Here is a 14,512-nt window from a genome sequence, read left to right on the forward strand (position 1 = left end):
GGGGGTGGGAGGGAGGGCACCCCGGGTCTCCATCAGGCGCTGGAACTTGTCTCATTTCCGGTGGCTCTGTCCCAGCGGCCCTGCACCCCCTCAGGGAAGGGGCCAAGACCTCCCTTCGCGAGGGGGCACCTTGTCCATCGAGGCCCAGGCAGGTGTCGCCGAGGGGGAGGGCACGGCCCCTCCATTTCCTGCCGCCGCCCCCCTGCCACCCCCTCTGCGGGCTGGAGGGCCCTCATGGCCACTGCCTTCCGGCCCCCCATCCCCCTCCGCCCCCGGCCGGCCAGCTGCAAGCCTCAGCCTCGCGGCGGAGACGCTGGCTCTGTCCTTGCCTCGCGGCCGCCCTGGGAATCGCCTCTAATCTGCTCTCCGCCTCGCCCCCCCCCCCCCCTTGCCCCGCAGATGCTGACGACGACCCGCAGCTCTCCTGGGTGGCCTCGTCTCCCTCCAGCAAGGATGTGGCGTCCCCCACGCAGATGATCGGGGATGGCTGCGACCTGGGCCTGGGCGAGGAGGAAGGGGGCACGGGCCTGCCGTACCCGTGCCAGTTCTGCGACAAGTCCTTCATCCGCCTGAGCTACCTGAAGCGGCACGAGCAGATCCACAGCGACAAGCTGCCGTTCAAGTGCACCTACTGCAGCCGTCTCTTCAAGCACAAGCGCAGCCGCGACCGCCACATCAAGCTGCACACGGGCGACAAGAAGTACCACTGCCACGAGTGCGAGGCCGCCTTCTCCCGCAGCGACCACCTCAAGATCCACCTGAAGACGCACAGCTCCAGCAAGCCCTTCAAGTGCTCGGTGTGCAAGCGCGGCTTCTCGTCCACCAGCTCGCTGCAGAGCCACATGCAGGCGCACAAGAAGAACAAGGAGCACCTGGCCAAGTGCGAGAAGGAGGCCCGCAAGGAAGACTTCATGTGCGACTACTGCGAGGACACCTTCAGCCAGACGGAGGCGCTGGAGAAGCACGTGCTCACGCGCCACCCACAGCTCTCCGAGAAGGCCGACCTGCAGTGCATCCACTGCCCCGAGGCCTTCGGCGACGAGGGCGCGCTGCTGGCCCACATCCACCAGGCCCACGCCCACCAGAAGCACAAGTGCCCCATGTGCCCCGAGCAGTTCTCCTCCGTGGAGGGCGTCTACTGCCACCTGGACAGCCACCGGCAGCCCGACTCCAGCAACCACAGCGCCAGCCCCGACCCCGTGCTGGGCAGCGTGGCCTCCATGAGCAGCGCCACGCCCGACTCCAGCGCCTCCGTGGAGCGCGGCTCCACCCCGGACTCCACCCTGAAGCCGCTGCGGGGCTCCAAGAAGATGCGGGAGGACGGGCAGGGCTGGTCCAAGGTGGCGTACAGCTGCCCCTACTGCTCCAAGCGGGACTTCCCCAGCCTGGCCGTGCTGGAGATCCACCTGAAGACCATGCACGCCGACAAGCCGCAGCAGAGCCACACGTGCCAGATCTGCCTGGACGCCGTGCCCACGCTGTACACGCTCAACGAGCACGTGCTCAAGCTGCACAAGAACCACGCCTCCCCCGCGCTGCCCTTCGGCGGCCTGTCCGCCTTCCACTGCAACTACTGCCCCGAGATGTTCGCCGACATCAACAGCCTGCAGGAGCACATCCGCGTGTCCCACTGCGGCCCCGGCGCCAACCCGGCGGACGGCAGCAACGCCTTCTTCTGCAACCAGTGCTCCATGGGCTTCCTGACCGAGTCCTCGCTCACCGAGCACATCCAGCAGGCCCACTGCGGCGTGGGCGGCGCCAAGCTCGAGTCCCCTGTGGCGCGGCCCGCGCAGTCCTTCATGGAGGTCTACTCCTGCCCCTACTGCACCAACTCCCCCATCTTCGGCTCCATCCTGAAGCTCACCAAGCACATCAAGGAGAACCACAAGAACATCCCGCTGGCCCACGGCAAGAAGTCCAAGGCCGAGCAGAGCCCCGTCTCCTCCGACGTGGAGGTGTCGTCCCCGAAGCGGCAGCGGCTGGCGCTGAGCGCCGACGCCATCTCCAACGGCGAGTACCCCTGCAACCAGTGCGACCTCAAGTTCTCCAGCTTCGAGAGCTTCCAGACGCACCTGAAGCTGCACCTGGAGCTGCTCCTGCGGAAGCAGGCCTGCCCCCAGTGCAAGGAGGACTTCGACTCTCAGGAGTCCCTGCTGCAGCACCTGACGGTGCACTACATGACCACGTCCACCCACTACGTGTGCGAGAGCTGCGACAAGCAGTTCTCCTCCGTGGACGACCTGCAGAAGCACCTGCTGGACATGCACACCTTCGTGCTCTACCACTGCACCCTGTGCCAGGAGGTCTTCGACTCCAAGGTGTCCATCCAGGTGCACCTGGCGGTGAAGCACAGCAACGAGAAGAAGATGTACCGCTGCACGGCCTGCAACTGGGACTTCCGCAAGGAGGCCGACCTGCAGGCGCACGTCAAGCACAGCCACCTGGGCAACCCGGCCAAGGCGCACAAGTGCATCTTCTGCGGGGAGACCTTCAGCACCGAGGTGGAGCTGCAGTGCCACATCACCACGCACAGCAAGAAGTACAACTGCCGCTTCTGCAGCAAGGCCTTCCACGCCATCATCCTGCTGGAGAAGCACCTGCGCGAGAAGCACTGCGTCTTCGACGCTGCCGCCGAGAACGGCACGGCCAACGGGGTGCCCCCGGGCGCCGCCGCCTCCGCCGCCAAGAAGGCCGAGCCGGCCGACCTGCAGGGCATGCTGCTCAAGAACCCCGAGGCGCCCAACAGCCACGAGGCCAGCGAGGACGACGTGGACGCCTCGGAGCCCATGTACGGCTGCGACATCTGCGGGGCGGCCTACACCATGGAGGTGCTGCTGCAGAACCACCGGCTGCGGGACCACAACATCCGGCCCGGCGAGGACGACGGCTCGCGCAAGAAGGCCGAGTTCATCAAGGGCAGCCACAAGTGCAACGTGTGCTCGCGGACTTTCTTCTCGGAGAACGGGCTCCGGGAGCACCTGCAGACGCACCGGGGCCCCGCCAAGCACTACATGTGCCCCATCTGCGGCGAGCGCTTCCCCTCGCTGCTCACGCTCACCGAGCACAAGGTGACCCACAGCAAGAGCCTGGACACGGGCACCTGCCGCATCTGCAAGCTGCCGCTGCAGAGCGAGGAGGAGTTCATCGAGCACTGCCAGATGCACCCCGACCTGCGCAACTCGCTCACGGGCTTCCGCTGCGTGGTCTGCATGCAGACGGTCACCTCCACGCTCGAGCTCAAGATCCACGGCACCTTCCACATGCAGAAGCTGGCGGGCAGCTCGGCCGCGTCCTCCCCCAACGGCCAGGGCCTGCAGAAGCTCTACAAGTGCGCGCTGTGCCTCAAGGAGTTCCGCAGCAAGCAGGACCTGGTGAAGCTCGACGTCAACGGGCTGCCCTACGGCCTCTGCGCCGGCTGCATGGCCCGCAGTGCCAACGGACAGGTGGGCGGCCTGGCCCCGCCTGAGCCCGCCGACCGGCCCTGCGCCGGCCTCCGCTGCCCCGAGTGCAGCGTCAAGTTCGAGAGCGCCGAGGACCTGGAGAGCCACATGCAGGTGGACCACCGCGACCTCACGCCGGAGACCAGCGGGCCCCGGAAAGGCACCCAGACGTCCCCCGTGCCCCGGGTAAGTGCGGCCGCCGGAGCCTGACCCCGGCGCCTCGGGGCCCCCACGCTGAGCTCTGCAGTGGCCCCGAGGAGCAGCTTGCTCAAGCCGGGGGCAGGTGGGTTTAGTATGAGCCCCGTGTTGCCAGGGCCCCTCCGGCGGTGCGACACGCGTACATTATTGATCTCTCCGAGCCTCATTGCCAAGAGCTGGGAAAGGGGGGTCATTGTCTTGTCTGATGAATTGTGAGGGCCTGTGACGTCGGCCCATGACATCATCGGGGAACGGGCCGGCGCAGTGGCCGATGCAGTGCGTGTTCCCGTGCGTGTTCCCATCGTCAGTTGCACAAGGCACGCTCCAACCCTCCATCGTGTGGCGCCATCATCCTTGTGATGGATGGGGAGGGCTTCTTCCCGGCGGGGTGGCCCCGAGGGGAAAGCCGCTTGCTTTCCCAGCTTTAGATCCAGGGGTCTTGACAACTCACGGAGGTAATGTCCCCATCGAGGCCGGGCCTGGCATTCAGGGCTCAGGCATGCTGGCTCTAACCACTGGTCAGTACCATCCGCGGCAGCATCAGTATAGTTAGTGCAGTTGCTGGTACATGAAGGCCCTAGAAATGGTCCCGCTTACTGTTATCAATAACGAACCATTGATTGATTGATTGATTGATTCATTTATTCATCAAATTTGTCTTGAGTATCCATTATGTTTGGTTGCCTAGCAGCCAAGGAGTCAGAAAGGACCCTGCCATGGGAGGTCCCAGACCAGGGGAGCCCCAGGCCCATACCCAGGGGTTTCAATGAGGCAGCGGCGTCCGGGCTACCGGAGGGTCCACACGAGCTCTGGGCACAGCGGCCAGGGGACAACTGATGGCGGGTTTGGAGCCGGCAGGGCCCTCGGGTGTCAGACAGGATGGGCTGGGATCCCCATGGACTCAGGTTGTCTTGTTCCCAGATCGGTGCCAAGACACCTCAGGGGTGTCTCCCGCTGGAGGCCGCTGTTGGTGCCGCCGGCAGGGAGGTGGGATTTAGGGGAGGCCCCTGGACACAGGAGCCTGTGGGGAGACAGGGATATTTGCTGTGGGCTCAGAACTGGGGCCTGGGCCCGGGGACACTGAGGGAGGAGCCGGTGAGGGAATGAGGAGGCGGGAGAGAGGGAAGGCAGACTCCGCAGTGGGAGGCACTTTGGGGGATCCCTGGCCCTGCTCCCCGAGCTAGGTCCTGATCGTGGCCCTTCCTGGCCACTGCTGCCCAGCTCGGTCCTCGGCCTCAGCGCGCTGGCCGGCCGGCGTGGGAGGACTTGGGAGCACCTGGGCCTGAAGTCAGGGGCCTGGATTACCATCTCCTCTCCCCCTGTGACTTTTTTATTTTTGAGGATATGTTTTCATTGACATTTAGAGAGTGGAAGGGAGGCGGGGCAGAAAGAGAGAAGCATTGATGTGAGAGAGACACATCAATTGGTTGCCTCCTGCACGCACCCCAACCAAGATATGTGCCCTTGACGGGTATTCCGTCTGCAGGCTGATGCTCTGAGCCAAACGGGCCAGGGCCCTACCCGTGACTTGAAGGCTCTGGGCCTCTGTCCTCCCGGTCAGGCCAGCGGGTAACGGAAACAAGAGCGGTCAGAGCAGCAGCGTCCTTCCCCACAGCGGACCCCGGGGGCCCCTCGGGGTGTGTATCCGCTCTGCTGGGCCAGGGCCTGCTCCGCGTTGGGGGTTGAATGTGGTGCCTCAACCCCGGGCTGTGTTTCGCTCCGAGGATGGAGAGCGCATGGCGGACGCCCCTGTCATTTTCCGTCTGTGGGGATGAGGATGCCCACGGCTTCATCCATTCGGCGCTCCCAGAGCTCACGGGACAGACGAGGAGACGGGGGCTCAGGGCAGTCAGGAAGTGGGCCTCGAGCCCCCGCTTTCGAGAGGCGGAGACGGGCCGTGAGCCAGGTGATAGGCGGTGCCATGGCCCGGCTTGACCCACACGGAGCCCATCCTGGTTATAAGACGGGCGAGGCCGGTGGGGGCGGGGCCTGGGGTGGTCACCCCCATGCTCCGGCTGGGCCCTGCTCTGCCCCCTCCCAGGTGCACCCGGCCCCATCCCTTCCTCTGGCACTGCCCGCCATGCGCTGGGGCTGCTGGAGCCGCCTCCTTCCCTGTCTCAGCCCTGGACCCCACATCCAGTACCGCTTCCTAAAGCCCCCACTGTGTAGGTATCGGTTCTTATATTGTTTCCATGGCAACAACCTGGGAGCCTTGCTGCGACCTCCGCCTTGGCAGAGAGAGGACCCAGGCCCAGAAAGGGGGCGCCGTGGACCCCAGGACGCACCGCTGTGCGAGGCGGCGCCGGGTCAGACCGAGGGGCCCCGTGGGCGGCGCCCGGCAGGCCTTCCTGCCTGCGGCCAGGCCTGTGGGAGAGGAGGTGAGCGGGCGATCCCAGCGCGAGGCCCGGGCAGACGGGCCGTGCGCAGACAGGAGCGAGACAAAGCCCGGCACCTTCCCGCTGAGGGCGCCGTCTCCGGGGCCTGGCCCCCTGCCTGGGCACGCCCGGGGGCAGGGGCCCAGCTGTCTGCCAGCCGCCCCCCTCCGCCCCCTTCCTCCCCCAGGACTCACGCAGGCAGGAGCAGACTCTGGGGGCTGCCAGGGGCTTGGGGGCTGGCAGGCTGGGACCCTCGGGAGCGTATCCATAGCAACCAGCTCTCGGAGGACTGGGTTCCCGTGGGGCCGAGGCTGCTGTTGGCTGGAGCGTGAAGCATTGAGGTTTCCGCCTCCCCCTCCGTGTATGGGTAATAACAGCATCACCCTGACTCCAGGCCACGGTGCCGCGGGGGTACGGGGTGCTTTCCCACGCCCTCCCAGAGCGGGAACAGGCGTCCCGATCAGAGGGCTCGCCCCGGCCACACCAGCTTCCTGCCACCTGGACCAGAGCCGTCCTCAGTGGTCTGGGGCCTAGAGCCCCAGATGGCAGCTTGGACAGGGGCCTCCGGAGGGAGCCTGCCGGGCCTGAACCCGGCGCGGGGCTGTGGCCCAGTGGCTTAGCCTCTTGGAACTCCACGTTCTCTTCCCTGCAGCGAGCTTGCGGCGGTGGTGAGCGTTCCGAGTAGACAGTGCCTGCACACAGTAGGTGCTCAAGAAATGTGAGCTGTGGCCGCCATCCTGGACCTCAGCAGCTCTGCTGTCCTTCCCCTCGCCTGCCCTCCTGACCCCGTGTTCGCATCCCTCTATGTTCTCCTGCCTGGGGTCTCGGTGGCTGCGTAGGGCCAGGCTGGGGAGATGGCCCGGCCTCGGGCCCCGGGGCTCAGCGTTGCTTCTCTTGGGACCCTACCCGCCCCCCGGGGAAGCGGCGGGTGGCAGAGGAGCTGCTCTGAATGCCAAGCTCTGTGTGCGGTTGTCGCCCGGCGGGGCTGAGGCTCTGGAGGAGGGGGCGTCTCCTGGGATGGAGAAGGGGAGACAGACCGAGAGGAGGTGTTGGGCGAGGAAGGGGAGGCCAAGGTTGCAGCGGGAAATCAGGGAGAGAGAGAGAGAGAGAGAGAGAGAGAGAGAGAGACCTCACCTGCTTCTCCCTGTGCTTGTCCCCCCAGCCTGGGGACCGGCAGCCCCGCTGGTGTCCTCTGCTCGGACATGGGCGCCCCAGCCGCGCAGGCAAGGCCATGGGGCCGTCTTTGTGCCGGGCCGCTGGGTCCACGCGTACCTTCCCGGGTGTGGTGTGGTGAGCCTGTGTGTGTGCGTGTGCATGCCTGTGTGTGAGTGCACACGTGGGCACAGGAGGCTGCAGGAATGGTCACGGGGTGTGGATCTGGGTGGGGCTGTGCTCACGGGGCCAGAGGCTGCTGTGCATCTCGGGACGGGGAGAGGATGGGTGTGGCTACCAGGTTCCAGGGAGGGTGCCGAAGCTGTTTAGGGACCAGACTGGACGTGTCAGCCTGCGTGAGCTTGTGGTCTTCCCTCCGCGGAGGGTGTGGTGTCCGTGCACCTGTGATGTGGGGAGCTGGTGGTCGTGTGGGGTGTGGGGGTGTGGTCAGGGGGGCTTGTGTGTCACTGGAGATTGGGGTGAGGGTGAGCATGGGGTGTACATATGTGTGTTCATGTCGGTGTGTGTCCTCATGTGCATGTCCGATCCTGTGGAGATGGCTGGCTGGCTGGATAGAGGCGTGTGTGTGTGTGTGTGTGTGTGTGTGTGTGTGTGTAAGTAGGTAGGTGAACAGATGGATAGATGAATGGGTGAAGAGGAGGATGGGCGGTGAATGTGTAAAGAGTCAGAGGACAGGTAGGTGGAGGATGGGTGGATGGCCTGGCGCACCCTCCCACGGGGCAGCCTCCCTCAGCTTCCTCGCATGACGGTGGGAGGGGGCAGGTCCGCAGGCCTCGCAGGGAGCCGCTGCTCTGGATGCAACCCGACCCCGTTCCAGGGCTGCAGAGCTGGTTCAGAAGCAGGCGGGAGGAACACAGCCCAGGGGGGACCAGAGCCATCGGGGAACCCCGAGCGAGTGGGGCTCAGGACCTCCTGCCTCTGCTCGCCCCTCCCTCCCGCCTGTCTGACTCCTTCCTGTTTCGGTTTCCAAACAGAAAAAGACCTACCAGTGCATCAAGTGCCAGATGACCTTCGAGAACGAGCGCGAGATCCAGATCCACGTGGCCAACCACATGATCGGTAAGGGGGCTGCGCCCGCCCCACCGGCTGGACAGGGCTCCTTTTCTCGGGTGTGTAATATTCCACCGCGTGACCACACCGCCATCCATCCGCTCGCCATGGGCACCTGGGGAGCTTGCAGTTTGAGTTGTTTCCATTCATGCGCTGCCGTGAGCGTCCCTGTAGGTATCGGGGTGAACGTGTGTGTGCCGTTTTCAATGGCCAGTGGCCGTCTCGAGGGCTGGATGGGTGGGTCACGGCTGGGAGTCAGCTCGCCTTCGGTGGGTGTGACAACTTTCCGAAGTGGCTGTCTGACAGCATGCTGCCCCAGCGGCTGAGAGAGTGACCACATCGGTGCTCAGGGCGAGTCTGGCCCCTGGTCCCCGTCCCCCACCCCCCGCTCCAGCATCGCCGTGCTCAGTGGGTGCAGGGGCCCAGCGTCCCAGGGACCAGGAGCGGGTCCCCCGAAGGCGCTGACCCTGACCTTGTGTGTGGTGGGGCTCCCCCGAGGTGAGGGCACGCCAGGGGCCCAGGACGGGCAGGCAGGGCCCGGAGAGTTGGGCTGACAGGGGGACGGGCGGCTTTCTCATTTCCTCCGTTTGAAAGCCCTTGCCTATGTCGAGGAAGGAAACCGCCCGTCCGTCACGGCGGCCGAGAGCGCGTCCGGGTGTCGGGAGGTGCAGATGAGGGTGTCTGCAGGCGTGGGCCTGGACAGGCGCCCGCGCTTCTGCTTGTGAGCGAGAGTGGCCCGGCGCACCCGGCTAATGGGCCCGTAGTGATTTCAGAGGCGCCCCCTCTCGGACGCCTCGCCTCCCCTTGGTGGGGAGCCTGAAAGCTGCCTGGTGTCTTCAGGTGGCAGGCGAGGGCTTCCTCTTTTTAAAATATTTTTTAAAATATATGTTAATTGATTTCAGAGAGGAAGGGAGAGGGAGAGAGAGAAACATCCACGATGAGAGGGAATCATGGACCGGCTGCCTCCTGCATGCCCCTCACTGGGGATGAGCCCGCAACCCAGGCCTGTACCCTGACCAGGAATCAAACCAGGACCTCCTGGTTCATAGGTCGATGCTCAACCACGGAGCCCCGCCGGCTGGCTGAGAGGTTTCCTCTCGACTAGGGTGTTGGGTGAGGTGAAAGGAGGAGTGATGGGCCTGTGTGTGAGTGGGGGGCTGGGCGTCAGGGTCCCGCCTGGAGGGGGACAGGGACCCTCACCCGCACCTGTTCTGCTGTGCTGTCTGCTGGCCGGGGAGCCAGAGGCCCGGGGAGCAGGCAGCAAGGAGCTGTGGTCTCAGAGCTGAGGTTTCACCCCAGGCGAGACGTTTCTACACTAGCAGGTCTCACCATGCAGGCCCTGGGTACGTGACCCCATGGGAGCTGTGCGCCCTCTGGGTCTAGCCTGCAGCCCCCCCCCCCCCCCAACTCTCCCTCCCCTGGCCACGCCCATTCGATTGAGCCAAGAACATAGGCTGAGCACCAGCTACGAGCGAGTGATGGATGGGCTCTGTGGGCGTTAGAGGGCGAAGGGGACACAGTCCCTGTCCCTTCCTGCGTCCCCTAGAAGACGCCACAGCAGACCCCGAGCAGCGAAGGGCGGCGGTCACGTCGGGTGAGGGTGTAGCAGGGGCCATGGCGGAGCCCTCGTGTGCCAGGCCCCCTGTGCAGGTGCCGCTCCTCCACCTCCCAGAGGAGGCTGCCCGCCCCGCCCACCTCCTCCCAGCCAGGAGCGCCAGGAGCCAGGGCCTGAATAAAAGCCGGAAGAGCCCAGCCATGTGGCTCAGTGGTTGAGCGTTGACCTATGAACCAGGAGGTCACTTTTCTATTCCCGGTCAGGGCACCTGCCTGGGTTTCTTGCTCAATCCCCAATGGAGGGCGTGCAGGAGGCAGCCGATCCATGATTCTCTCTCATCATTGATGCTTCTCTCTCTCCCTCTCCCTTGCTCTCTGAAACCAATAAAAATGTATTAAAAAGGAAAAAAAGCCGGGCTCTCTTCTCCGTGTGGCCCCCGCCAGGGCCTGTGGGGGAGAGACCCCACTTGGCACAGTCGTGGGGGCTCGGCAGCAGCTGGGTCTGTGTGTCCCAGTCCCCACCAGTCCCTGCTGTGTTTGAAGGGGGTGCTCTGTGTCCCCAACCCGGTCCCTGTGGGCACCTGCGTGTGCAACCTTGGGCTTATGCACTAGGGAGCCATGGAAGGTTCTGGAGCAGGGTGTGGCCTGGACGTGGCCGCGTGCTGCAGGGCTGTCAGCCTGGCGGCCGTGCCGAGGAGGTTGGGAGAGGACAGAGGCCGCCTGGGCTGGCCCAGGGGTGAGGGCATGAGATGGTGGGGGCTGGGGACAGGGAGGAGGGAGGTGAGCGACTATATTTGGCTGTGCCGTGTGCCTCGTCGGCCCTGGTGGCTGGGAAGGTGGCGGGGCTGACAGTGGGAGGTGTGAACGGAAGAGAGCCAGGCTCCGGGGCCCTGGCGGGGGGCGGAGGAGGCTCTGCAGTTCCAGTAAAAGCTGTTGGGGCCCAGCTCCCTGTGGACAGCTTCCCCTGCTAAGTGGCCGGGCCCAGCGTGGCCGCCTGGAGCTGGTGGCAGGCACCAGGGGGACTGGGCGGGCAGAGCGGCCTGTGCAGCGAGGCGGCCTTCCCGTAAACCCGGGGCCTGGGGTCTGAGAGGCCTCCCCGCGGGCCCGGCTGCCGGAGACTCCCCGGGGGACGCTAAACGGGCCTGTTTATAGCGCGGCCTCTCCGTGGCTGTGCAGCCTCCGGCCGGGAGTTACGATGACTCGGGGACACGGACCTGTCGCCGTGGAAACGCGTCCCCAACACCCCTCCCCGGCGGCAGCTGGCCGGGCAGTGGTGTGGCGCTCACAGACGGGGGAGGGGCTTTTGAAATCTTCTTGGCACTGGGGTCTCCTTTGAATCCCTCTCCCCTCTGGGCTTCCCCCGGCTTTTAGGGCCCCCCCCGACCCCCCTGCAGCCACTTCACACATTTGGGACAGCGCACAGCTCTGTCTGGCTGGCCTCTTGCCCACGTGGCCTGGCTCTGCCCAGCCGCCCGTCCCCACCTCCCATCAGCCCCCCATTGCTCCCGCCCCCCCCCAGATGCTGGGAGCATGGCCACCCCGGGCTCCCCGGGGCCTTTGAGCAAGGGCTGAGGAGAGGCTTGTGGGCGCTGGGCAGAGGCAGGCCCTCCGGTGGCTGGAGAGGGAGTTGGCCCTGGTGTGTTGAACATGTATGTGCGAGGCGTGTACAGCCCTCCCAGGGCACTGGGGGGCCTCAGACCGCCAGGAAGAGATTTGCAGGGGAGACCGGCCACCGCCCCCCTGTCCGCCTGTGGACATCTCTCCTCTCAGCCCCTGTCGGATGAGCGGCTGGGTTCGGGGTCTGAGAACGTGTCCTTGAAAGAATGAACTTGCTGTGACCTGGGTGGGCCCCCCAGGGAGGGAGTGATCGGCCGTGGGCCCTGGTGTCCTTGCTCAGGGCTCTGCGGGCCCTGGGGGACCCGAGGAGGGTCAGGTGGGAAGGGCCCGGCCTCGGGAACCTCGTCAGGAGCGCCTGCCCGCTGCATCCCTGGAAAGCCGTGTGGGCCTTCGGGCCGGCGGAAGGGCCCTCCCGGGGCATCGGTCATTCTGGGTTCGGTGCTTTCTCCGTCCCCTCAACCCCTTTCCCGGCGCCTCTGAAGGGCCGAGCTTTGCTGTGGGCGGTGAAGGGGCGGAGGCGTGTGGATCGGCCTCTGACCCCCTGCTCAGGCCGCCCCTCCATGCCGGGCCGGGCCGGGGGTCCTTGTCTGTCTTCTCTTGGCAGCATGATGGGCCCTGGTCCACCTGGGGCGGGTCTGCTCAGGGTGTGTGCGTGTTTATGTGTGTGTATAAGTGTGTCTATTTATGTGTGTGTTTTTGTGTGTGTATATGTGTGTGCGCGCATGTGTTTGCATGTGTGTATGCATGTGTGCATGTGTATGTGTGTGTGTGTGTGTGTGTGAGAGAGAGAGAGAGAGCGCTTTTCTGCCTTCTAAGTCTCCAAGGAGCCCCTCCCCGTGCCACCTGGAGAGCCCCCTCTCCCCTCGGAGTTCGGTGCGGATTCAGGAGCCGCCCTGTCAGATCCTGAGCTGTGCAGGGAGCCTGTATCCAGCTCTTCCCTCCTCTCTACACCCCTCCTCCCTCAAGAGGGCAGTCGCCTTCCCCCTTCACCGCCCCGGGGCTCGGGGTGCCAACTGTGAGCACAGCCCGGGCCTCGCCCACTCAGAGTGCATGGCCCCCACCAGCCCCTGCTCCTTCTCATCGCGCCGTGGGGAGGACGCGGGCTCGGGGTGGTGCTGGTGTTTCTCTTGGTCACCCCGTCACCGGGTAGCGGCGAGGAAACACCGTTCAGGGGGACCCTTTGTGCCTCCTGTTCTGGGCACTGGACCGTCGGAAAGTTTTGTCGTCAGCACCTCTGTCCTTTGTCGCACGGCGGGTGGCCTATCAGGCAGTGAACGGAAAATGGACACCTGTTCGTCCACCTGCCCGCTGGGCCATCTCCAGGCCTCTGGGACCCACAGGCTCGTCCCCTGGATGGACGGGCGCTCTGCTCTGTCCCAAGTCGCTGGCAGATCCGATGTGATGTCCCTGGCGGCTGGTGTCTGGGTTGAGGGTCAGCGATGAGGGGCGTGGGGGCCCAGCCGGGGGGTTGCCGACAGTGGCTGTCTCCTGCCCGCCAGCCCGCCTGCCTGCCTGTGTTCTCTGACCTGCTTTTTGCTACTTGCCCTCTGCCCACATCCGGATCTTGCTGCGCAGACATCTGAATAACATGAGAAAACCCAAGGGCCTTTAGTCTCCATCGGGTGCCTTGCTATCAAAAGCTGCTTCCTGCACCGGGCCCTCCTGTGCCCTGGCCCATCCCCAGGGCTCCCCTCGCCCGGCCCCTGCTCCTGGCGAGCCTCAGGGGTGGGCCCGCATCTGGAGGACGTGGAGGGTGAGGGAGGGTGGGGGCTGGGTACTTCCTTACTCTTTTGTGTAAGTTACTCAGTGATGGATTGCTTACCCCTCCTCTCTGTGGCCACGGTGCCCTCGGATATGGAGGGAGGACCCTCTCCGTCATTTGTGTGAAATGACCATTCAGGGCCCTGTGTTAGAAAACGAAGACTTCCGCCCTCACCGGTTTGGCTCTGTGGATACAGCGTCGGCCTGTGGACTGAGGGGTCCCAGGTTCGATTCCGGTCAAGGGCATGTACCTGGGTTGCGGGCACATCCCCAGTGGGGGTGTGCAGGAGGCAGCTGATCGATGTTTCTCTCTCATCGATGTTCCTAACTCTCTATCCCTCTCCCTTCCTCTCTGCGAAAAATCAATAAAATATATTTTTAAAAAAAGAAAAGAAAGAAAGAAAGAAAAAAAAGACTTCTGCCGGCCGCTGTGGCTCGGTGGTTGAGTGTCGACCTATGAACCAGAAGGTCACGGTTCAATTCCCGGTCAAGGGCACAGGCCCGGGTGGCGGGCTTGATCCCCAGTAGGAGGCGTGCAGGAGGCAGCCCATCCATGATTCTCTCTCGTCATTGATGTTTCTCTCTCTCTCTCTCTCTGAAATAAAAAAAAAATTTTTTTTAAAAGAAAGAAAATAAAAACTTCCAAGATCAAGCTATGAGGCCAAGTTCAGGGCCCTTAATGCAGGCCCGTGTGCGGCCACACACGTCCCGCACCCAGGAAACCAGTGCTGCTTAGAGGCAAGATTCTTTGGCAGGAAGCCCTGGGGACTCGGCTGTGTGGGGTGTGCTTCTGCAGGTCGTGGGCTGCACAACTCCAGGGGGCGCCATGCACACCGTCTACATGAGGCGCTGCCTCCCGGGGGTCCCTCAGCCAGACCCTGCCAGCGGCGGGACCCGGAGCCCCCGGACCCGCCCCGCCTCTGCGGGTGCAGATTCTCCCTCCGCCCGGGCGCTGGGGCCTCCCCTCCCACCCCCCCTTTCTCCTTGGCGTTTCAGGGACACGTTCCTCCGCGGAACCGAGGTGCCGGGCTCCGTGCGGGCGCTGCTGGGGCCGCTTCCGCTCCTCCGTGCCGCGCGCCCGCCGGCGGCTCCGCTGCTAACCTTTGGGGTTTGCGCGTAAAATAGAAACTCGCTTTGTAGGTCAGTTTGTCAGTAATTTTGGCAGCTGCGGGGCCACCGAGGGAACGAGGCTCGGCTCCCACTTGTCTCTCCTGCTCGGTTTGGAGCCTTGAGCGGAGCCCTTCCCGGGAGGCGCGCTCACCCCTGCCGGAAGCACGAGCCCGCTTTCCCTGACCTGGTTTCCAACCGGCAGGAGCTGTCCTGCCTGCTGCAAGCACGGGGCCC

The 14,512-nt window shown here is 64.8% G+C and overlaps 1 protein-coding gene across 2 annotated transcripts in view; it reads left to right on the forward strand.

Annotated features, from left to right (window-relative positions):
* The window catches only part of ZNF423 (zinc finger protein 423), a 226,990-nt gene that overhangs the window by 130,426 nt on the left and 82,052 nt on the right, over positions 1-14,512 (forward strand). For both annotated transcript variants that reach the window (XM_070398325.1, XM_070398326.1), the window contains 2 exons: positions 400-3,626; positions 8,161-8,245. In XM_070398325.1, the coding sequence (XP_070254426.1) occupies positions 400-3,626; positions 8,161-8,245 (3,312 nt within the window). The remainder of the gene's footprint in view (positions 1-399; positions 3,627-8,160; positions 8,246-14,512) is intronic.

Source organism: Myotis yumanensis, unplaced genomic scaffold (genome assembly GCF_028538775.1).
Source record: "Myotis yumanensis isolate MYYU_CA2020_CCGP unplaced genomic scaffold, mMyoYum1.0.hap1 SCAF_18, whole genome shotgun sequence".
Lineage (NCBI taxonomy): Eukaryota > Metazoa > Chordata > Mammalia > Chiroptera > Vespertilionidae > Myotis > Myotis yumanensis.